The sequence below is a fragment of the Girardinichthys multiradiatus genome, chromosome 22 (assembly GCF_021462225.1).
Source record: "Girardinichthys multiradiatus isolate DD_20200921_A chromosome 22, DD_fGirMul_XY1, whole genome shotgun sequence".
NCBI classification, from domain to species: domain Eukaryota; kingdom Metazoa; phylum Chordata; class Actinopteri; order Cyprinodontiformes; family Goodeidae; genus Girardinichthys; species Girardinichthys multiradiatus.
The window spans coordinates 31,256,313-31,281,384 of NC_061814.1; the positions used below are offsets into that span (position 1 = coordinate 31,256,313).

General features: G+C 39.3%; 2 protein-coding genes across 4 annotated transcripts in view; both read left to right on the forward strand.

The window, feature by feature from the left end:
- The window catches only part of itga9 (integrin, alpha 9), an 85,855-nt gene extending 70,395 nt beyond the window's left edge, over nucleotides 1-15,460 (forward strand). The window contains exons 24-28 of the mRNA XM_047352280.1: nucleotides 2,346-2,471; nucleotides 2,573-2,692; nucleotides 2,786-2,881; nucleotides 10,315-10,434; nucleotides 12,888-15,460. Of these exons, the coding sequence (XP_047208236.1) occupies nucleotides 2,346-2,471; nucleotides 2,573-2,692; nucleotides 2,786-2,881; nucleotides 10,315-10,434; nucleotides 12,888-12,986 (561 nt within the window). The 3' untranslated portion in view covers nucleotides 12,987-15,460. The remainder of the gene's footprint in view (nucleotides 1-2,345; nucleotides 2,472-2,572; nucleotides 2,693-2,785; nucleotides 2,882-10,314; nucleotides 10,435-12,887) is intronic.
- A 638-nt stretch (nucleotides 15,461-16,098) lies between these two features.
- LOC124859481 lies at nucleotides 16,099-23,504 on the forward strand. 3 transcript variants are annotated; one of them, XM_047352277.1, is made up of 7 exons: nucleotides 16,099-16,344; nucleotides 16,413-16,611; nucleotides 17,521-20,793; nucleotides 20,871-21,050; nucleotides 21,130-21,302; nucleotides 22,046-22,163; nucleotides 23,184-23,504. In XM_047352277.1, the coding sequence occupies exons 1-7, from the start codon at nucleotides 16,151-16,153 to the stop codon at nucleotides 23,382-23,384; spliced, it is 4,338 nt and encodes a 1,445-aa protein (XP_047208233.1). In that variant the 5' UTR covers nucleotides 16,099-16,150; the 3' UTR covers nucleotides 23,385-23,504. The 3 variants fall into 3 exon arrangements, with proteins under 3 accessions (XP_047208233.1, XP_047208234.1, XP_047208235.1); XM_047352278.1 differs by having other exon boundaries at nucleotides 16,100-16,344; nucleotides 16,428-16,611; XM_047352279.1 differs by lacking the exon at nucleotides 16,413-16,611 and having other exon boundaries at nucleotides 16,107-16,344.
- The last annotated feature ends 1,568 nt before the right edge of the window (nucleotides 23,505-25,072 follow it).

The following is a 25,072-nucleotide window of genomic DNA, read 5'->3' on the forward strand; positions in this document are numbered from 1 at the left end:
AGCTCTTAAAATCGGGACCCAAATGGCTCTGACATCTTCTCCATTCAACACCCCCCGTGGCCGAGGCCCTGCAACTAAACCAACATCTTCCAAATCCCGCAGACCTCCACCACCTCCTAATCTATCTCCTCCTAATCAGGACCTTCAAATCACTTCTCTGTGATACAGTCTGGGCCCCAGTGGTAACTCTATCAGAAATGAGCATGTCCAGGAAAACCTTGGGCCCCTAATTGGAGATAGTTGTAAAATCTCTGTGCTTTTACGTGAAAGAAAGAGCAAAGCCAAAAGGATAAGAGACAGTAATAAACAATCAAAAAAAGCCATAAACTGTCAGGTACAACCAGACACAGAGTTAATATCAACAACTAAGTCATATAAACTGGATTTACTGAACATTAGATCTCTGTCAGGAAAATCATGTTTAATCAATGACTTCATTACTGACCACGATCTTGATGTTATGTTTTTAATAGAAACATGGTTACATTAATTTATTGAAGCTCCCATTATGGTAGAATGGGAGCTTCATTCATGGGGCCTATATCAAACCTCCCCTCCATCAGTAAGATTATTGAAAAAGCTGTGTTTCAGCAGTTAAACAACTTCCTAACAATGATCAACCGCTTCGATGTCTTCCAGTCAGGCTACCGTGTTCACCACAGTACAGAGACTGCTCTTGTCAAGGTGTTCAATAACATCTGTATAAATGCAGACTGTGGAAGAACCGCAGTGCTGGTATTATTGGACCTTAGTGCAGCATTCGACACTGTTGATCACTCCATTTTATTAGAGCGCCTGGAAAACTGGGTCGGCCTTTCTGGTACAGCACTCAACTGGTTTAAATCCTGCTTGACACAGGGACCTTTTTGTGTCAGTAGGTAACTTTACATCAGAGAGCACAAAAATCACATGTGGCGTTCCCCAAGGGTCCATCTTAGGGCCCCTCCTATTCAATATCTACATGCTCCCCCTAACTCAGACTTTAATAAACAACAACGTAAGTTATCATAACTATGCAGACGACACAGAGCTATACGTTACGGTGTCACCAGGTGACCATTAACCCATTCAGGCGCTGGGTGAATGCTTAGAAGAAATCAATGCATGGATGGGCCTAGATTTTCTTCAGCTGAATCAAAACAAAACTGAAGTAATAATCTTTGGACCAAAGGAAGAGCGTTTAAAAGTTAGCACACAGCTTCAGTTAATACAGCTAGAAACCACCAGTCAGGCTCGAAACCTGGGTGTAGTGATGGACTCAGACCTGAACCTTCAGAGGCACATAAAGGTAGTAACTAGGTCAGCCTTCTATCACGTAAAGAACATCTTCAGGATTAAAGGACTAATGTCTCAGCACGACCTTGAAAAACTAATTAATGCGTTCATTTTAGTAGAATTGATTACTGCAACGGTGTCTTCACAGAACTAAACATGGAGAAGCAGCTTTTAGTTCTTATGCTCCACTAATCTGGAATAAACTGCCAGAAAACTGTAAAAGCGCCGAAACCCTAAGTTGCTTTAAATCAAGATTAAAAACGTATTTGTTTAGAGTGGCCTTTGACTGTGCCATTTAGGCATGATTAGTTGCGTTTTCAGTCCAATTTTCCTTTCATTTTCTTGTCCATCATTCTATTCTCTTTATTTTACTTTTTTAAATTACCTCTGTTGCTTGATTTTATCATTTCATTTGTTTTTCTGTGTCTGTGTTAATTTGCTTTGTGATTGTATTGTAATTGTATGTACAGCGCTTTGAGTGTCTCGTTGCTGAAAAGCGCTATATAAATAAACTTACCTTACCTTACCTTAGATTTGAAAAATTGAAATTAAGATTTTACAGTGTGTTCTAGTTTTTTCACGCAACTGGATGTGATATGTGAGAAACTGCTTCTAGGTGCAACCAGCATATTACCTGCCCTCCTAGAAAAGGGAGATAAAACGTATGAACAGTTAGCTAATTTTAAGTTTGTTGTATTTGTGACCTACTGAACTGTCCAAGAGCACCAAAGGTTCTCCTCAAGGATTGGGATCATTTGAGTGCATACAGCCATCTTTAAAATCACCAGCCTAACCAAAGGGAGGGAACAATTAGAGCAGAATGCTTCACTGTGATGCCTAAAATAAACGCCAAAGAAAAGAGCCCCAGAACACAGACAGAAAATAGAGCTTTGGTACTGTAATCTCAACAAAATACGCCACAGAGCTTCAATTCTGTCAGGTTCTTACAAAAATGATCTACAATGTCTCCTTCAAACAATGCTATTGTCCTTGACAGTAATGAGTTACACTATTTTTTGTGAAAGTTGTAATATTGTAAATTTTATTCTTCCATTATGTACTGTTTTTAGGTGTCAGATAGTCGAGGGAACTGCACCCCTCACAGGAACCCAACGCCGTGCACCATCCCCCAGGACAAAGAAAGCATCTTCCACTCTATATTTGCCTTCTTCACTAAATCTGGGCGCAAAGTCTTGGTAAACAGGCATCCTTTACACTTTGAAATCTCAAACATTTCTTTGTTTTTATCACACATTTCTCTCAGTGCTCGTCACATTCACTTGTGTTTTTTTTACAGGACTGTGATCGGCCTGGAAGAGCATGTATGACAATCTCCTGCAGTCTGGGTCCACAGTTAAAAGAGGAAGCTTTGAGCATAGATATAAAACTTCTGCTGAACACGGAAATTTTAAAAATAGTAAGATATGCTTTATATGCTAACTGAGTAAATTCAGTTAAATCCTGTTTAAATTAGAAGTATAATGATAATTTACTGCCTTTGTACCTAAAGGATAGTTCCTCCGTGATCCAGTTTGTGACAAGAGGCAGTGTTCAAGTAAATCACAGAGCGATCGAGGTGCCAAATGGGCTGCCAGAAGATATTTCAGTAAGTAATGTAACTAAAATTCTGCTCACATTAATTAAAACAGATTCACATTTTCCTTAAAACAGACAAAATGTTCCTTTTCATCTAGATAGGCAACAGTGTCCTACATCAGTATTAGAATGTCTATGCAAGGTTTACAGTGCATGTTTAAAGATCAAATAATGCAGAGCTTCCAGGGCATATAGTTAAAGGATTACTAATAATTGATTAGAGAATGCAGAATAAAGCAGCATTACACTAAGATCCTGCAGAACTCTCTAGGAGCTAAAAGAAGAATGGAAATCTCATTGATGCATATTTAATGATCTTCTCAATTAATGTCACCATTATGTAAAAGTAGAGTAGATTAGTGGTTCTCACACCTTTTGTAAGAAAAACATTGATACTGAATCCTAAGATTTCCAGGTACCGACATACTGACAAATATTTTAAAACAGTAATATGTCTGGTCAGGACATTTTGTTAATTTGTTGTGTTTTTATCAATGGAGTACGGGCATTTTATCCTTTTATGCTATATGTTTGCTTAAACGATGAGGTTTAATTGTTTAATTGTTAATTCCATTTTTAATTAATCTTCCAGAAAGGACAGAAGGTCCCCTGAAGTCTAAATTTAGAGTGGGAAAAAGGGGGGAGTTTTACACATAGTAGTGTAAAAAACATGTTCCTCTACAGTTTAAATTCCATAAAACTCAAAGAAATACTCTGTTATTAGATTAAATTGATAATAGTAGTTAGCTAGTCACTGAGACCAGCTATTGGTTTTCTGACTTTTATCTCATACGGTTTGGTTGGGTTTGATGTTGGTTACAAATGGATGTTCTGCCTTCATAACTAGCATGCAGAAATTGTTCCTGGTTCTCTGATATCCCCTTCAGTTTAAACATAGTGTTTTTAGGAATAATCTTCTTGCACATCTTTTCTTATTAGTTTCCATTGGAAGCAAAGCTTACCTTTTGCTTTCTAGGACTGGAATGACTGATACAAAATTTTGGCTGAGTACCACTAAAAGCACTCCGAGGTCAGTTGTATTGTACCACAGTTTGGGGGCGATTGTGGTAGGTGTTTGTCCTGTAACAGGTGGGTTGCCGGACCCCCGTCTCGGTTGTTGTGTCCTTGGGCAAGACACTTTCCCCGCCTTGCCTGCTGATGGTGGTCAGAGGGTCCGGTGGCACGATTGTATGGCAGCCTCACTTCTGTCAGTCTGCCCCAGGTCAGCTATGGCTACAATGTAGCCTACCATTGACAGTATGTGAATATCTCTATGAATGGGTGGATAACTGATTGTAGTGTAAAGCACTTTGGAGTCCTCATACTTAATAAAGCGCTATACAAGTGCAGGTCATTTACCATTTTACAGTTTCAGTCATTTGGGGTGCATACAATAATCATCTTTTTATGTAAGTTTGAAAGAGTTGGCCTTTTAAACTTTGTTTGTTCTGGCTGAGAAGAGCCACTAACTCCCAAAATTCAAATCAGTAATAACTGTACATTATTACCATAATATAAACAGTTAATTAGGGTTGTGATTAGGCATTCTTTAAACCACAAAAGGGCTCCGATGTGAATCAGCTAAATAAAGAAAATGAGAACAAGAACCAGCTGCTATACTGTCTGCTTTGACATGAATCAACTGTGTTGGGCGTCTTCAGCTGCACATAAGGACAGCCCCTCCCCCTGCTGCTGTTTGCTGAGTGATTAAATGGCCCAGCAGATCAAATTTGACAATTATGCTGAGGGCCGGGGCTGCTCACAAGAGGATCCCTTGAGAGATTGGGGTGCTGACTAGGTTACCACTCATTTGACCTTAAGCTATGATGGTGCTTGGTAAATTCAGACCTAGTATTAATATGTCCATACCACGCTGCTCTTTCAGCACTTAGTGTGTGTGCTCTTGTCCCTTGACCATTGCTCTTATGGCCTTTGGTAAACACTCGTACTCTCTCCCCTGGGATCACAGCAAGCTAGAGTACACAGTGATTTGTGGTCCCGGGATGTTCTGCTGGTTTTCAGCAGAACGAAAACCCAGTTGTTTGTATCACCCATCCACATACTGTTAGTCCATAGAATGCAGTCAAAAAAGTATTTGCCTTCTTAAAGATTTCTTGTTTTTGCTTTTTTGTTACATTGTTATGTTTATATCTGTCACAAAAGAGGTGGTGGTTGTGGAGGACTGAAATGCAGGCAAAAGAGAACCAGAGGTGGAGCTAAAAAACAGATGTATAACGGCACAAAAAGCAAGTTACAAAAACAAGTTCAAGGTCCAAAAATCCAAAAATGTGAACTGAAGATTATATTACTAAACAAATACAAAAAAAAACAGGAACCTGCAAGGGAGACAATGGTTGGCAGATTTACATGGGGAAGATTATAGCATGATTGAAGAGTATTGAACAAATGAACCAGCAAGAGTAAGAGCCATTATCCACAAATGGAGAAAACCTGGACCAGTATTTAACCTTCCCAGGAGTGGCTGGCCTACCGAATTTACTACAATAGCTTAGTGACCACTCATCCATCAAAAATGGTGATGGTAGTGTGATGGTCTAGGGCTGCTCTTCTGCTTCTGGACCTGGACAGTGTGCCTTGGATGGAACCATTAAATTTGTTCTCTACCAGAAAACCTTAAAAGGAGAATGACTGGCCATCAGTGGCCTGAAGCCCGAGCCCACTTGGGCTTTGCAGCAGGACAATGGTCCAAAGCATACCAGAAAGTCCACCTCCAAATGCTTAAAAAAAGGAGATTTTGGAGAGGCCTTTTCAAAGTTCAAGCTTTAATCTAATTGAAATGCTTTTACAATAACTACTGTACATAAAAATCCTCCAATGTGGCTGAGATAAAAAAAAAAATCTGCAAACAAGAGTGCCCCAATATGTTAGTTATGGCAAATGCTTATTGTCAATTGTTCCCACCAAGGGTGGCACAGCAGATTATGAGGTTTAGAATGCAATTAATATTTTCAAATAGAGCCAGGTTAGTTTAGATAGCTTTTTCCCTTAATAAATGAAATCATGATTTGAATACTGCTCTTTGCATTTATTCAGGTTATCTGTGATATTAAAATTAATTTGATAATCTAAAACATGTGACGTGACATCAAAAAGCAAAAACAGAAGAAATCTGTAAGGGGACAATGATTTTTACAGCAACGTATGACCATCTGGCATGCATGCACAACAGTTTAATTCCATGAATCTGGATTTAGGGAGGGAAATGTTAACGTGGGAAAATATTCAGCAGAAATATCTATCATCAATTTTACATTTGGTTTTGTCTTAACACACACTTGGCGTCTCATGCTACATTTTAGTTAATTAGAAGAGTTATGGTTATCTGTCTCTGCTGTAACTGTACTCCCTTTTTTGGCTAAATCCATCAATTTTGTGACCCTTGAGAAGAGGTGGTTTTCCACAACAGGCTTAAATGCGCTGTTTAACAGCCTTAGCTCTGGTTTGACTGATTAATTATTTATTTATGCCAAAAATCTCCAAATTCAGCTTAGTTCAGCTCATCAAATCAAAGTCATTGTGCAGGAACTGACTTATGTTTATGTCAACAGGTTTAAACATGAATATGGTCATTTTATGCTCAATAAAATACATAAACCAGAGAAATGTGATGTTTGAGTTACAAAAGTATCAAAGAGTGTTTGTTATTAAATTATTAAAATAATTTAGATAGCTTCTATAATTATGGACACATTTATTATAGAGCTAAGCTTCTTTCCACTATATTCAAATCTCACTGAAACCAGCAAGCACTGCTTTAGGTAAACCAACTCTGCTGTCAGTGATTTATTATCCACCAGGCAGCGTTCACCCATGTCATGGGAAACTTGTTCAGATTGCTCCTATTTAAGGCACCGCTTAGATATCTTAATAGCCTCCAGATTTCCAAACATTGATGTTAACTCTGGTACTCTGTATGATTCTAAGCTTTAAGAAATATCTTTAAAACTCCTTAAATTAAAAAAATGGAGAGGGTGTAATAATTTCATTAAATGCTCTAACCTTGCGCTGTGATGGACTGGCGACCAGTCCAGGGTGTACCCGGCCTCTTGCCCATAGACTACTGGAAATAGGCACCAGCTTCCCCACGACCCTGTATGGAAGAAGCGGGAATAGAAAATGGATGGATGGATGGATGGATGGATGGATGGATGGATGGATGGATGGATGGATGGATGGATGGATGGATGGATGGATGGATGGATGGATGGATGGATGGATGGATGGATGGATGGATGGATGGATGGATGGATGGATGGATGCTCTAATCTTTAAAGATAAATACCTGCTGGCAGGAAGTGTCATTTTGTTCAAGATAGATCTGACCCACATACAGAAGAACACTCAGAAGCACAACTGAATTAGGGAAAGGTGTTTTATTTACAAAGTAATACTGGAACGTGAACGGTAGAATTGCCAACGGCTTGGAAAGAGCGGAAGGAGAACCAGTGAAAATAAAAACTATAATCTTGAGGAATAAACGAGAAGTAATTATGATTGACAGTTAAACGGCTTACTAAGTGAGTGAAGTCAGGTCGCCAGGGGTAGAGGGAGTCGGGACCCAGGTGTGTGAAGCGGAGAGAATCCAGATGGTTTACTTGAGCTGTACAGTGAGTTCTGGTGAGTTCAGGAGTTAATTCAATGTTCAGGTACTTGCGTTGGAGGGTGGACAGGGTACGCTTCTGCCTTGGTTCAGGAGACGGAGGATAACAGGACGCTGCCAGCTTGGTACTTAGAAACGAAATCCTAAGAAAATCCACGAAACATAGGTAATCATGATCGTCCAGAAACTTCTGGAACCGAAGTCAAAGTTCAATGAAGAATGATCACTAGGTTCAGGTTTCTGCCTGCGAATGAACATAAACAACATCAGCTTAGTGACAAAGACCGAAGCATAGCTTAGAAGTGGCTGAGCTTGTTACCACTTGAAGGCAAACACTCTGGCATCGAAGTGCTGGCAGCCTCCTGCTTAAATACTCCTCCCATGCAATCAGCAGATCAGTTGCACCTGTCACCCAGCACACCTGAGAAACTCCACCACCATCTGAAAACTGACAACAAAAGTGCAGACAAAAACACAAACACACACACTGAACCCACAACCCCAACAGGAAGTTCCTCAAGAAATCAAAGCAGGTGTTAAAGCTGTTGTCATACTGCTTATTTTGTTACCATATATGTTGCCTTTCTAAAAATGTGGGCCTAAACATTAAGAAATTAAGTGCATTTTGTGATACATTAGGTCCTCTTACATCAGTCCAAGGATACAAGGGGTCACTTATGATGTGACTGATTTGAATAGTGTGTGTGTATTGGGATGAACGGTGTGAACTGTACAATTTTTGACACAGTAAGTTAATTTTGCCATGACATCGCCATCTTTTTTTCCCCCCATACTCGATGATCGTCTGAACATGTGGGAATAAGAGTTCAATGCTCTATAAACAGTCTATGACTGCCCTCAAGTGGCCAGATAATTATTGGCTGAATTAATCAGGAAGTAGATCAGACTACCATTGGAGCCACTTCAGCATGAGTGCTACTCTTAATGGTAGAGTAGAGAGAACCTATTGCCTTGTGTATTGAGTGTGATAGGGTACAAAAGGTAGAAAATCTTAGGGAATTACTAAGAACAAGAGAGAGACGAATGCATTTAACAGTAAGCTGCTACCCTTTTGCCTGAATTCACCAAGCACTGCCATGTCAAACATTTACTTATAGCTCTGCACTGACACCCATTTTAATACAGAATACAGTTTAGTTTTAGTTTGCACTTCATGGGGGTGCATTTTTATACTTTTCTGAGTACCTTCAGCCATATGTGACTACCAGGTCCCTGAGGTCAACTGTTCCAGACCTGTTATCTGTTCTTAAATTAGGGCTAAAAATGTCAAGACCCTATGCTCTGGACTCTTTTCTCTTTCATTTACTTTCCATGAACCCAGTGGACTTTGAGAAGGGCTGAAGACTCCCACATTTAGAGTATTAATTATATTTATTTTTACTTTTTTTAATGTATTTTATCTTGGTGTCTTTTAGGTTAGTTTGCTGTAAAGAACATTGTGTTTTTATCTTGAGAAGCACTACATATAAAGTGAAGAGTTCTGCTACCTTGAACACCATTGAAAACCAAAGCTGAAATGAAATAGTGGGACAAGTCTTCAAATATAATGGCGTTTTAATGCAGTTTCTATTAATGTTTTAGAGTTTTAATTTGTTGTGGTGGTTTGGTAAATTACAAGCCAATAGCGAAGACTGAGATTTCTAAGAGAAAAAATCCCCAGTGAAGTTTTTAGGAAACTGTATTAACAAGCCAAACTGATTTTTATCAGCTTTTTATGCTGGGGAAATATTTAATGCACAGTGCTCAAGGGGTTTAAGCTTAGTGCTAACATCCACTAGCACTGCACATGGGTGGTTCTAGACACGGGCCAGCAGGAGCCAGTGCCCCTTTTGATCTGGTCCTGGCCTCTGTTATGGCCACTGCACTGAAGATATAATACTAAATCATTTTCTTATGATGATATGCACTGGCACAGAAACCATAACTGATTGGTCCCTTGGATCAGTTTAATTTTTTACCTTTACAATTTTGGCTTAACAATGAATTACAAATTAAGGTATTTAGCTTTACTTTTAGCTTCAGCCATACAGAGATAGGATCACAGTTTTCATCTGCTAGATCAGTGCTCTGCAACCTGTAGCTCCAGAGCCACAAGTGGCTCTTTTAATATATTAAACAATGAAATATTGCCCTGTTTTTTGTTTTGTTGTTTTGTTCTGTGTCCCAAATAAAAAAACACTGGCCCCAGCCTGCCCCACCCTTGTAAATTTGGTCTGGAACAATCACTGGCATTGCAAGTGTGCAGCTTAGCTTAATACACTATGACCACTATCAGTTTAGTTAACATGATAATTCTGCAAAGTAGCACAAAAAATTATGTTTAGGAGAGAAGATAGTTTTAGCAATAAACAAAAAGGCGTTTGTTACATCTAATTATTAAAAGACAGCAAGAAAGTAACTCAGTCTGAGCTGAAATAGAGCTCATTAACCTGACAATCAGTTGATTTCAGTCAGTGCTGCAAACAGCTGCCAAAGTCACCATACTCCCCCAGTCTCATCCTGGTTCTACATTCACCATAAAGTGTAGCCTGGAAATTAATATTGATTGTTAATTATGTTAAATAAAATTACTTAAAATTTCAAACTAAGCTGTTTTAGATTGTAATACGTTTATGCTCTTTGATCCCAGAGTTACATGTATCTCTTCCTGAATTAAGCCAAGGTTCTGGACCAGAGGGGTTTTTTTCTACACAATATTACTTTATCATCAGCACATAACTTCATGTGCATTCTTTTGCGCGTGTGTTTTGTGCATGTGTATTGTATTCAAGTGTGACCCCCTAAATCTTGTTGTGTTTCAGCTGGTGTTTGAGGCTCTCCACAGTCAGGAGCCGAGGGGTTACGTTGTCGGCTGGATCATTGCCATCAGTCTCCTGGTGGGAATTCTCATCTTTCTGCTGCTGGCTGTGCTACTCTGGAAGGTAATTACACACATGAACAGAGATTTTCATTTTCTTTCAACATGTAGTGTGCAAAAGCTAATAAATACTGTGTGACAGCCAGGAGCAATGTGTTTTACTCTGGTTAGATGTCAGCATGGTATCCAGTTGACTGGAGACAGCTGGAGGTCAAAGAAAGGAGGTGGGGTCAAAGCTTTCGTAAGACCTTTGACAACCATGAAAAGGACAAATCACAGACTGGACAGTAATTCACACCATACCGCTTGCATGAAAGAAGAATTTAAAGGGGAAATGGCAGTTACACTGATACCCAAAGACTTTCTTAACGCAAAACTTCTTTTTTTTTTCACTGCATTTTTCTTCCATCGGGAATACCACAACCAAGCTTTGGAATGTCAGTCCAGGGACACATTATCCAATCCATTCCCAAAGTCCTCAGTTCCTGCCAAAACAAACCCTACTTACAAGTCCAGTGCATGTCCTGTATTGCTTTTATCAGGAAATGCCTGAGAAGAGTGCAGGTCTGTGTATATACGCTTTAGTAGCAAAATGTAGATAAATGAATGGAGGTGCAGTGAAGCAGCTTTGGTGTAGATATTGCTCCCCTCATAGTTTTATTTCACTTTTTTGCTTGCCATAGTAATCTTGAATAAAAGCTCAGCTCACTGCAAGCAGCTGCACAGTGTAGCATTCCTAAATAAACAACACAGGTCTAGAAGGAAAACATTTGCTTTACAGCTATACATCCAAGTGGTTTTGCATGGTTTTATATTTAATCCCAATTTATGGATGTTTGTGGACAACATGGCCGATCCTAAAGTACACACTGATTTCCTGTCCCTAAGATATCTGTTGTCTTCCATCTGTTTCTCAGTGGGAGAAATCTCAACTTTCAGAAATTTCACTTAAAGATTAAATCAGTCAACATTCACTTGGGTTCTTACATGTTTTCCAGTCTCAGATTGTGTTGTTTTTGTAATAATGTAGCTGGAACAAGAGACTGTTGTAGATAAGTACTCGCTGCTAGTGCTTTTAAAGAAACTCAGCTGCTCAGAGTCAGCTGTAGTCTCCTGCAAAAGTATTGATACCCTTTATGTTTTTCAGATTATAACCATAAACTGCAGTGTATTTAACAACACTCAATGCATTGTGGAAAAAACACTGCAGCTCACCATTAACACACCCTTTGCTCCATTAAACAAGGTGATGGCAGCAACATGCTGTAGAGATGCTTTTCTTCCGCAAGGATAAGGAAGCTGGTTAGAGTTTATAGGATGATAGATGGAGCAAAATACAGGGCAATCATCGAAGAAAACCTGTTAGAGGCTGCAGAAGACTTGAGACTGAGGCAGAGGTACATCTTCCAGCAGGACGACAAACCATGTCCTACAGCCAGGGCTACAATGGAAGAATATAAATCCAAGCATATTTGTGTGTTTAATTGGCCTAGTCAAAGTCTAGACTTGAATCCAAATGAGAGTCTGTGGTCCAACTTTGCGGGCTGCATGGTAGCGCAGTTGGTGGCACTTCTTGCTGCAAGAAGGTCATCGGTTTGACTTCCGGCCTGGGGTCTTTCTGCATGGAGTTTGCATGTTATCCCCATGCATGCGTGGGTTCTCTCCAGGTACTCCGACTTCCTCCCACAGTCCAAAAACATGACTGTTAGGTTAACTGGTCTCTCTACATTGCCCTTTGCCCTGTGTGTGTCTGTGTTGCCCTGTGATGGACTGGCGACCTGTCCAGGGTGTACCCCGCCCACCGCACATAGACTGCTGGAGATAGGCACCACCTTCCCCGTGACCCACTATGGACAAAGTGGTAGAAAATGACTGACTGGTCTGATTTGAATTGTTGTTCATAGATTTTATATAGGAGTATCAGATTAAAGAGGGCTTAAAACAAATACATGCCACACTTTTCAGAGTTTTGTTTGCAGGAGAAATTTGAAAACCTTTTTTTTTTCTTTCCACCTTAAAATTTTACACTAATTTGTGTGGGAGACCTAAAAACATACAGAGGTTTGTGGTTGCAATGAAGTTTAAGGATAGTGACTCTTTTGCAGGAGAGTGTAATTAGTTTTAATTAATGGAATACTTAAATACCGACAGCAGTAAGTTATTTTGTTGTTGTTGCTTCTTAAACAATGTTGGTTTCTTTTGACTCAGTTTCCCAAGTCATATGGACCCTGATTGGTGAAAATCCTTTTTATAAGCCAAACACAGGATGTTAGAGGGTGATACTATACTCATATTAATGTTAAAACAGCTGATAAGGGACTAAAAAGATATTTAATACACAAACTAAATATTGTTTCAACTATAGTTGCAATATATTACACATGGTTCACAGTATGCATATCATTGCATATCGGATTTGCATTTAAGAAGCAGAAACAAAGAACTATGCATCCTTTTCTGCAGTCAGTTGTGGCCACTTCTCTAAAAACTCAAACTGTCATCCCTCTTACTTAACAGATGGGTTTCTTCCGTCGCCACTACAGAGAGATCATTGAAGCTGAAAAAAACCGGAAAGACAGTGATGAAAGCTGGGACTGGATGGACAAGGACCACTGAGACATTCAATTGGGGCCCAAGCAGAGCCAGTGAGATTAAGGTGAAGACAGATCCAATAGCACTGGGAGCCCAGTGGCAGCAGATTCTTCAAAGTCTTTCATATGTGGAAGAGAAGATTATTCTCCATATTTTCTGGAGACTGTTTTATTTTTCTGCAGATGGGCTGGGGTGGGGTTCAAGGGAACAGGTTTCTGAGGTGAATACGTGGCTTACAGAAGGATACTGATTGCAGAAATCAGCTATTCTGTGATGAGGGAACTCTACGTTGGTGGAGCCGAACTGTGGACCCATCCCTGTAGTGGGGACATGGAGAGGGCATAAATTACTGGTGGACAACAAAACCCTCAGGGCTGTGTTACATAGCAAATTTATTTTTATACATACACTTTCAAGCCATATTAGAAAAGTAAGCTTTGAGAGAAGCAGAGGTTGTTATTGCCATTAGAAACATTCTGTATCTACAGTTTGTTTTTCTTAAAAGCACTGATGTTTGATAAGAATGAATGCATTTGCTCCAAAGTGTTTAATTTTGTGCCAGAGATATGTCTTTTGTAATATATGAGTGGAAATGTCTGTATTTTCAGCTCTTCGCTGTTAAAGTACCTAGAAGATGATGCAGATGCTTTTCAGTAAATTAGAATAAAATAAAAACAATCTATTATTTCAGTAATTTAATTCCAAAAAATGAAATTACTGTTAACAAGTTACACACAGAGCGCTGTACTTGAAGCTATTGTCTGTTAGTTTTTGATGTTTTGATACTTAAAGCTAAAGAAATCCTCAAATTCAGTTTCTCAGAATATCAGAATGACATGAGACCAATAAAAATTGATTTTTGATAAAGAAATTAAAGAACATTGTTTAGTTATCACTTGTATGAGGAGTACTGCTGACTGGACATATGTCCAGTAGACAGTTATTAACACCCTCCACAAAGAGAGTAAGCTATAAAAGGTAATTGCTAAAGAGACTGTTTACGGAGTGCTGAATCCAAGCAAATTAATGGAACGTTAAATGAAAGGAAAACATGTGGCAAAGAATGCTGCACATATAACATGTGTAGCCACAGTGCTAAGACATCTATCACTCAGTGTGACATGATATATGATTTCCACTTTTTGAATGGAATTACTGAAATAAGTAAACTATTTCATGATATTCTAATTTATTGAGACACATCTGTATCTTTTCTGTACCTTTTGCTTTTTGTGTAACTTTATTTCTACACATCTGACTGCATCCCTCTTAGAAATAATTTTAAAAACGTATAAGCTCAAAAGACGAAGATCCAGGAGCATTGTTCATTGCTATGTGGTAATCAACTGTCATCAAGCACTGTAGAGCTATCAGTTATAACTTTATTACTTTTGACTATTTTCTTTAATGTGTAAAATACAAAATATTGTTCCATCATATCATTCATGTTTCATGCTTTCTAAGTGTGATTAGCCCTTTGCTCTTCTCTGACATTTTGAATTTAGACATGTTTAAATTGAACCATGCTTTTGCTTAAGTATGCGTCAGATTTTTCAGGTTCACCCCTCAGAAAATTAACTATTTCCTCTTTGGTTTTGCTTTTTTTCAAAGCTATTCTTTACTTTATTTGTATTATTAAATGTTGGGTTTTAGAGACAGGTAGGAGATTTCCATTGCCGGATTAAAGCCAGCAAAGCTAGTCCATCTACAGTGTTTTACAGGGGGCCAGTGGGATGAGTAATGTTCTAAAAATACATGGGACTTAGCTGCACTCAATCGCTACAGAGAAACAAGTTCTTTGGGGCTTGTGGGAATAACTCACTTTAAGAAAAAAGGGCCCTAAAGGGTATATTAGCTTTTGATTTCACAGCAAGGTTAGTGCTTAGTGCATCAAGCTTTAAATAAAAGGTTCTTAACAAAATCAGAACATTTACATGTCTACGCATTTAATAAGCCTATTGGAAAATAACATAAAAAAACTGACCCCACTTTTCCACTTTTTACTTTTGAAAAATAAAAAATACCATATTTATACAAGACCAGATTTACATTAAAAGTGCAATTCTTAAGAACACAAATGTTTCCAAACTTGCTCAGACTTAAGCTCTAAGCCACTTTATAGCTACTTATAGCTAAAGTTTTCACTCTTTTATTGTCCAGAATATTTTGTCACCATTGCGTTTCACTGGCATTACAGCAGCGTATACTGTACACCTTCACGCCCTCTCTCTGCACCAGTGTAAAAGATGTTAAACTTCATTTATGAATTCATTTAAGAAAACGACACTTGACTTTTGTTTTGTTCTGTTTTTGTAAAAGTCTAACTGTGATGATTCAGTGTTGGGTGCCTTCGTTAATCACACCGATGTTGGGACTTTTGTTCTGAGTGTACTACTGTCAGTGAGTATCATTTCCATTATAGTGTGCTGTACCTTTGATGTTTAAAGTCATGTCTGAGCTGTATATTTATCTGCCGATAAATTTCTAAGTGAAATATCCGAACTTTGCTCGTTTATTTTTTCTTTGATTAAGGGCTTTGTCTCAATGGAGTTTTGCGCCATCTGCTGGAAGCATCACTGCGTTACATTCACAAAATCTTGAGGGAGAAAAACTCTTGTGAAAGTAATTTTTTATGTGTCTTACTTTACTTGGAGAAACTTTTATTTTGATATACTATAACTATTGTTTGGCGAAACTAACTCAGAAGACAATCTGCAGCTTCTGAAAAATTAAGACCTTGCAGCTTGAAAATGTATTCAATGTGTTTATTAAATATGGCATTATTCTTATTTGGGCTAGCTATGTTTTATCTTAGGTTTTGATTTAAATTACTGAAAAAATTAAAGCAGCCCTTGAATTAAATCCAAACCAGTTCATATGAGAAAGTAAATAGTTGACATTAAATTTCACTTATGCGTGATCTTTATAGCAATTGGTTTATTTGGCTTGCAGGTCTAGTTTCCTGCTATCTGCAAAGTACATATTTATCTTAAAGGAGAAGAAACCTCTATAGTTGATCACTTGCTGATGTCATGTTAAGTTAATTAGGTGACAACAGTTGCTATGAAGCACTGAAATCCAGCACCTGCTAAATTATTAAAACAGCTGCAACATTGAATACAGCAGAAGCACAGCAGCCATTGGGCCTGCTCAGTTTATTTTCATCCATAAGAACTACTATCAGAGCTATGTCCTCCTTACTGGAGCACAGCTTTGTCAGAACTGTAGCACTGGATAGGGTGGTGGCACCCATTGCAACTCATTTATGTCACCTGGTGCTGCTGTGTGACAAAATGGATGAGCCCGAGCAATTCAGCCAGCTGGAGGCAGCGGCTCAGGGAGTAGCTAAAGCCACTGAGAACATGGCAGCAGTGGTCTCCAGGTATGTACCTTCTGGTCAAATTCCAGTACTGATTTGCATCTGCAGCTGTGTGATCAAATAAATGGCAGACCCTTTAATTTCAGGCTAATTAGTAATACAGAGGATGAAGTTCTGCATATGGAGATGTCGTCCCTGCTCGAGCCGTTCAGTGTGTCTGGGCACCACGTCCTGCTGGCAGCTCAGAAACTCAGCATCCAGCCTAATTTGCCCCAGCATAGAGAGGAACTCATCACCGTAACACAGAATGTCTTCCTGGGACTTGTTAAAGTATTTAGTTTCTATATTTTGGTGAAACAGGATTTCTGTAAATGTAACAGAACAAACAACTCTGAAATGATGCCTCCTTCAAACAGAGAAATTGATTATTATTTATATTTCATTTTATAATCTTTAGCTTAAACTTCAAGGAGAGCAATAATTAATGAAGCAGCTATTGTGCAAATAATTTGGAGGCGCAGCAGACATGAACAGCTCAGATGTCTCTTTATACTGGTCTTTATGGGAGGGTGGCAAGTAAAAAAACATTGGTGACAGAACAGTCATAAAACAGTTTTTTACCTTGCCACAAGTCATGTAGATGACACGGGGAAAATGTGAAAGAGCTCTGGACAGATCAGACAAAGCTGAACTTTTTGGTCTACATGTTAATGCTGTGTGTGTCAGAAAGCTAACAACGGATGGGCCCAGTCAAAGTCCAGACTTAAATCCAATTGAGTATATGTGGCAGGCCTTGAAAATTTAAGTAAAATACCAACTAAGGGGAGTTTTTTTTATCCAATTTTTTAGTGAGAAAATTTGAAAACCATGCATCCTTTTCCTTGTACATCATAATTATGCACAACATTGTGTCTATCGCATAAAATGGTGATTATTAAATGAGAAATGATAAAAGGGTTCAAGGGATAAAAATACTTTTGCCAGGCATAGCACATCAATGAGTTAAAGGAACATCTGTACATAACCTGGACCTTTTTAAAAATCCGAAATCTTCATTTATGAGCTCATTGCCCCATCTGATTTTGTCCAACACTCATATGTCGGCATAGAAACTAGAAAAACAGAAACTAATAGAATTAACCAGCTCATGCCTCTGTTTTTATCTTATTTTGTTTGTTTGCTTTGAATAAGTAATAAACGTATGTCACTCTTGGCTGACAGTGATCTGTCTGCTTGTAGGTTCTTTTGGTGGAGGATGGTGCAGCTGTGAGGAAAGTTCTGGCTGCGGCTGATCTGGTTCTGGAGTCCCTCACTGAGCTCAGCTCCTCCTTGGATATTAGATCTCTCCTCAAGTGTTTCCAAGACTTTTCTGAAACTTTGCTCACGCTCAATGGGCTCACTGTGGACAGGGCCAAATCCCTACAAGATCCCAGACAAACAAAACAGCTTCTTGACTCCTTGGAAACACTGAAGAGGTGCATCTCCATGCTCCACACAGCAATGTGCACCACCATCAAACACCCTACAAGTGACCAGGCCCAAGCTGCCAAGAGGTTCATTTTGGACAAGATCCAAAGCACAGTTAGAGACATCAGTGCAACTCTCAGGAATGACAGCCACAGAGGACCACTGGGTCCATATGGGTACTATACTGGGAGGCATAACAGCCTATTGCACCTACTTAATAATTTCTCTAGTGCACTAATTAAGGACAGTAGCTTTGACAGCATGGTGAGAGACATTGTGTTCCACTCCATGGTTGTAGCCAACTCTTCACGGAGAGAGTCTCAGCAAAGAATAGTGAGCCATTGCCGTCTCATTCTGCAGTTCTGGTCCGACATAAAACAGATTTTAAAATCCTCAGAAGAAAGTGATGATTCTGAACTGAGATCTAATAAGACCCGTCATTTGTTAGTCCAACAAATACAAATGCTGGACAAAGCACTAAAAACTGCAGTTATTCATCACGTCTTGGATATGTTTCTTATAAACTCCTGTACAGCCGACAAACTTTTAGGCACGATAAGACAGGTCTTAACTGCAGATGCTGGTGAAATGATGGATCTGACGTTTCTCCAGCCAGTAGTTGAGGATTTCATATCATCCGCTGATGGGATAATCCAAGTAGCAAACTTTGTCTCAGCAGGTGCAGTTGATGCAAAGAGCTTGGAGAGTGTGGAGAACTCACAGGCATGCCTCACAAGACTAAGAGCTCAGATTGCCCCTCTTTCCCTTGAGCTGGAGGATAATTCATGGGAAACCCTTCAAAAGCTTCATGATGTGTGCCTGAAATGGGAGGAGGAGACAAGTCAGCTACAGGACACTCTAAGTGACGTGATGGATGTAAGAGAGTTCACAAGTCTCGCTATCAGTGAGATGGTTAAGGAGCGTCATGAATGTGATGAAGCATACAGAGAACAGAGCTATAAACTGTTTGATGAACATGCTAAAAACCTAATTTCTCACATGAAGCTGGTGATTCGGTCCACGAGAAGGCACCTAGACAGAAACAATAACCCGATCTACAGGAACGGCCTACTGGTCCTGCTCAAACAGGCTGAGTCCTCTCAAACCAAAGTGGGTGAGTCAGTCAGAGACATGCTACGAGGCTCCACTCTAAATGTGGAGATGTATTCCACATTTACAAACAATGCTTCAGCAACTATTCAGCATTTTAAGGTGCTCAGAGAAGGGCTGGATGGACACCAGCACCCACATCTCCTCAGTCCTCTGCGAGAGGTGGCACGCAAACAGGAAATCTCACAGTCGTCTTTATCCACTGAGAATATTGGTGGGATGAGCTTGGATCATGTGGCAAGAGACCCTGACTCTCCTGTTTCTGAACTGATGGGAATGGATTTTCTAACAAAACCCGACGAGCCTTCAGAAACTGTAGAAGCAGGTCATAAATACGACAGCAATGATTTAAAGAAGCCAGCTGTCCAAGATGAGCCTAAACTGATCCACACTGACCTTTTACCCCTTCTGTATGAAGTTTTGACTGTGACTAAAGGAAAAGATGTGTCCACCCTCAACCAGATCTGCACTAGAGTTCTTGAGCTGTCAAACTGCTACACCCAGGCTGCGAGGGACGGGTCAGCAATTGTCGACACCGTTGATTCTCAGATGTTGGAAAGCTTTAGATCGGAATTGGTGTCCCTGACGCCGCTGTTGGTCCAGACAGCGCAGGAGACGGCAATGAGCTCAGCAATGAGTGCAGAAGGTCTCTGCAAACACAGCGTGAAGTTCTCTGACCTCATTAGGAACATCCGAAAAGTTTTACTGCCTGTAGCTGGAATGTGGTATCATGCTGCCTGTGCTGAACTGCAGAGGAACCTACAAGTTGCCATACCCAGTGCTACGCAAAATCTAAATGAAGTAATAAGTTTATGCACTTGTGTGGTCCAGTTCCTTACATCATCTGATTTGAAATCAGCTGACTGTCAGGAAACATTCAGGGTCTTGAACAGCAAGCTGAGCAAAGCTCAGAACAATACAAAGTTTCTCATAGAGCTTTCCTCGTCATCTGAAAACCAGGTGGATCATCTTGAGGGACTCTGTATCCTTTGGGGTCTCTCTGTACAGATTTTACTAAATTCTCTGGATAAGATTTTGGGCACAACAGCCACAATTAACCAGCTGAACCTTCAGAAGCGACTATCGGCTCTGTCGGAAAATTCTGTAAGGATTCAAGAGGCTGCAAGACTCACCAGCTTGAACTGCAAAAGTGCTTATAAGTTGAAGCACCTGACGAGCTATCAGGACAAGCTAAAAACACTGACCGATGCTTATCTTGAAGCTTCTGAAGAACTTGAAGCAATGCCCAGTCTGACCCATCTTGCAAAATCAGATTTCCTACAGAGACAACTCTTCATTGAAATTAGAGTGCTTTCTAATCAGCTGGGCAAAAAGAATAGGGACTTTGTCTCTGCTTTTCAAAATATTGTTGACATTATTCATTCTGCTGCTGAACATTTCACAGATTCAGAACGTGCAGAAGAGACTAAGAAAGAATTTGAAAACGCAGCACAGAAACTTGTTGACAACATCCAATCTGCAGCCAGAAGAGTGGAGGATTGCTTGAACTATATTCGCGACCCACGGGCCCGCTCTATCTTGAGATCCATCAACGATCACCTGTGCTTTCAGATTTCAGAAATAATTAGCAGGGCGAGGCTCATGGTGGAGACTCATTATATCTGTGACACCCTTAGTTTAGATGTGCAGATGCAGTGCTGGTCAGCAAAAGCTCATTATCTTGTCACTGAGATCATGAAACAAGATGGGATTCAACTTGAAGCTAAGGAGAGCATCAGGGCTGGTTTACAGGGAAGATCATGCAAGGATTTTAACAAAGAATTGGCTATGACGCCATCTAGAGTCAGAGAAATGGAATTTCCTGACAGAATGACACCACTGCAGAGAGGCAATGTGGAAACAGTAGATGCAGCAGAAACTAGTGTGAGCCTTGCAGCTGTACCAAACCATGAACCCAAAGAGGATAAAAAAGAAGTGAGAATTGATCAGAATTAACAGTTTAAAGCTTCCTTAGTGTCACTATAAAATCTGAATCTAATGTTTCTTTGCAGTTTGGATCCACATCTTCCGCTTACAGAGAAGGTTTTCCTCTGAGTTATGCCTCCATTTTTCTGAATCAAAAAAGTGACAGCTGGGATCCAAAGGACAACAAAATAGTCCAGGTGATGAGAAAGATGGCTGACACAATAAGTCACATGACGCAGTACTTAAAGAAGAAAGGCCCGATTCTGGTAATGACCGACAGAAGTCACTTCTTTCATCTACGTTTCAGTCATTATTAATTAATCAATTCATTTAATTGTTTTCCAGAACAAAGATGCGTTTGTTAGTGCAGCCAAAGATGTGATCTCAAACTGTCAGACAGTAACTCAGTTTATCAGAGTTATTGCCAACCTCAGCCTGGACAAACAGTGCACGGTTGAACTTTCTCTCATTATCGAACAGATTCTGACCATCACTAATCAGCTCAACATCATCTCCGGGTTGGGAATCTTTTAACATCCACTGCCGTGTTTGCTCTCTTACAGACTCCTGTTTTTGCTTTTCTATCACATTTAGATGTTTCGCATCATCAAACTAATTTTAATATCAAGGATAAGCTGATTAATTGAATGATTTTTTTTTCCTAATGATTTCATTTATTAAGAGGAAAAGAGCTGTCCAAACCAACATGGCTATTTGTGAGAAAAGTATTTGCCTCCTAAACAATAATTGGCATCAAGTGAGTCACTGTGGAGGAATTTCAGCCTACTCCTGTTTGCTTAATTCCGTCATATTAGATGGTTTTCTAGTATAAACAACCTATTAAAGGTGTGTCACAGCATTTTAACTGGATTTAAGTCCAACCTTTGATTTATCCATTCATAGGTGGACTTGCTGGTGTGCTCTAGATCATTGTCCAACTGATAAACCCAAGTGATGTTATGTTTAAGGTCACAAGCTGATAAACCGACTGAATCTAAGGCAGTTTAATTTTTACATAGGGCCACAGCGGATTGGATGTTAATTTCCCTGAATAAATTAGCTTATTATTTGAAATATGTGTTTTGTGTTTGACTCATTTTACTTTTGTCTGAAACAAACATTTGTTTGATTATCTGAAACATCTCTATGACAAAAAAGCAAAACAGAATAAATCTGGCAGGTGCAAATAAATCAAACTGCAGATTACACAATAAATGACAATTTCAAATATTGAACCCACTGTTTTTTCTTTTTTACATAGTGTGAACGCTGTAACACCTGGTTGCAAATCATCTGATGAGATCCTGGTAAAGAACGCACAAAATCTTCTTCAGACTCTTCTGCGAGGGGTCCACGCTGCAGAAACGGCCTGCATCACGGTTAATATAACACCACAAATCTACAATAACCACCCTAACCTATTATTTTGCTCAGTCCTTTTAGGAAAGATTTTACTTGCATTATTCAAATTCATTATTTCATTGATGATGGTTGGTCATGAATGGGCAAAGCAGAACAAAGCATGTTACTACCACTGCTGTGCTTTTCTTTCTTCACTCATAATTGTTTTATTTTAATATCACCAAAATCATTTTATTTTTTTCTCCCCACAAAATGATCTCCAAATATCTTCCTGGCTTGTCTATGCAGTCTTCAGCCAACTGCAGCGGAGCAGCAGTGTACTTTTTTAAGAAGACTTTAGTTTGTTGCTGCTGTTTATAGCTTTGTTTCTTCTTTCTATCCTGCTCTTCTTTGGATGTTTTTTTTTTTTTAACTCTTTACCACTCACCAGATTATTATTCATGAATACCGGCCACCACACATTCTGACTGTTTACAGAGTAATTTCATTGGTTTTGCCCCCTTTGTCCAATTTTATTTAATATGTTTAATCACACTGTTATTGCAACTGTAATGTAGCAATAAGTGCTTTGCAGAAACCAAGGAAAATACAGAGTTAAAAGCAAAGAAGCCCCCTTCACCACCATATCACCCACATACACACACTCACATAACCAAAGATACTTCAGATGAGCACAAACTGATTTATGGAGGGCTACAGCAACTGTGAAACCATAGCTGTCTGTAATGTGGAAACAATAAATAGGGAAAAAGGGAAATGAGGAAGGCAAAAACTCAAGAAACAAAACATAAAGAAAGATAAATTAAACTAGTAAAGACCGACAATAAGAAAAAATGAAATTAACAAGTAAATAATCATTCATTTATATTAATCTATATTTACTTGAGAGTTTTATAATATATGAAAATACTAAAGCATATTTAAAAAAAAACTTCCAATGGGTTTACAAACTTTTAATTATTGCTTTTATGTATAACTGCAATATGATGTTGTTTTAGTTGGTTCCCAACCAATTCCTTTTTTGCATACTATTCCAGGGTCTGAAGCAGCCGGAGCCAAACTCAGACGGCGCAGAGGCCACAGCCTTGTGCTTCCAGTGGAAGAAAAACTTGGAGATCTATCGAGCCCAGCAGACTACTAACCCAGAAACTGATGATCTTGGTTTAAGAAAAACATCATCATACACTTCAGCTCCTAGTCTTGCCCCCCAGGTTAATGTAAAGGCTACATTCAAGTAAACAGTTCTGCACTTTTAAAACAAATAGATGTACTGTGGTCACACTCATTGACCTATATCAGTGTACATAACGTAATCAGGATGAACTCTGTCCTTCCCATTAAACAATCTTGATAACAAATTTAAAGAAGCAAGGAGATTTCTGTATGTTTCTCAGACAAAGATTAATTTAGCATCAGGAATAATTAAACCAAATCTTAAGATGAAAAAATAACCAGTGAGAGTTAGCTATTAATGTTATTTATGATTGCACTTGATCCCACCAGGATCTACTAGACAACCTAATGTTTTCATTAACTTAATATAAACTGGAAAAAAAAAAAAAAAAAGACTCTACAAGCTAAAAGGCTAAAAGGGAAAGCTCAAGGCTAGGAAATTGATCATTAAAAATAGTAATTCCACAGATGACATATAAAACTTTTATTAAAGGTTTACTGGTTTCTCAAGAGTTTAAAGACATCAACTTTATGGTCAAATTGTGGGTTCTAATACCACATGGTAATCTGAAAGCAGAAAGGAAAAAAAGAAAGGAGGAATTGGAGGTTTCCTGGGTTGGTCCCACTAGGAGAATGCCTCAAAGCAGACCCAGAACTCGCTGGAGGGACATTGTTCCTTCTGCCCTGGGGGACACTATGGGATGACACAAAATAAGCCGAAAAGTGACGCAAGGAATAGAAATGTCTGGGTTTCCCTCCTGGACATTTTGCTCCCAAAACTCAATCTCGGATAAGGCGAAGACAATGGAAGAGATGGATGCATTTATGTTTCAGAACCACCTTTGATTTGTCAGCTTCCAACACCAGAACCCCCTCTAAAGAAATGGTTAAGCCCCATATTCTGTGGTCTGCAAATGGCTCACCAACAGGACCAAAGCAATCAATTGAGGTTGCCTGTTCCCTTGACTAATGGGGAAATCTAGGTACAGCAACAATCTGGTCACACAGATTGGAAACTGTTTGGTTTGTTCCCAATTTTTTGTAATTCTTATTTTTGCGATCAGGATTTTTCTTCAAGAAAATCCTGATCACATAATTAGGAGAGCTTAAGTGATGAAGACACTGGTGTGGAGAAAAAACAATGGAAAAAATAACACTATTTACAAAAAAAATGGAAAAAACTGTGCAAATAGCAGCATGGATGTAAACACTTATTCAGTTTGTTGGGAGCAGTGATGGTTGTAAAGTCTAACAGCTGCTGGGACGCAGGATCTGTGATGATGCTTCTTGTACACCTGGGACGCAGCAGTCTGTCACTGAACAAGCTCTCCACTTCTGCAACAGCGTCATTCATGGGGTGGGAGACATTGTCCAATAGAGATGTTATTTTTGCAAGAGTCCTTCCACCTTCCACCACCAACACTGTATCTAGGGACACCCTAGAACAGAGCTGGCCTTCCTATTGAGCTTACCTAACGGCTTCCTCTCATCTGTAGATAAGCTGCTTCATCAACATACTAAAACCATAGAAGATGGCTGATGCCACCACAGGGTTTGTTTGAACCAGGGTCTGTTATAGTAGAAACACCCCCACAGAGCTTCTTCAGTCTCCTCAGACAATCTTTTCACTGCACATGTCACAGCTGGTTATCTCTGTACAAGGGGTTTATACATGTGCTGGAGATGAACCAGGTTGTGATCCAAGTCCCCCAGTGGAGGACGAGATGACAAGCTGTATGCCTCCTTGGTGTTG

Coding starts and splice junctions, on each gene's coding strand:
- LOC124859481 (XM_047352277.1), top strand. CDS start 16,151: ATGTCCTCCTTACTGGAGCACAGCTTTGTCAGAACTGTAGCACTGGAT. Junction 20,794..20,870: donor CCAAAGAGGATAAAAAAGAA/GTGAGAATTGAT, acceptor GTTTCTTTGCAG/TTTGGATCCACATCTTCCGC. Junction 21,051..21,129: donor AGAAGAAAGGCCCGATTCTG/GTAATGACCGAC, acceptor ATTGTTTTCCAG/AACAAAGATGCGTTTGTTAG.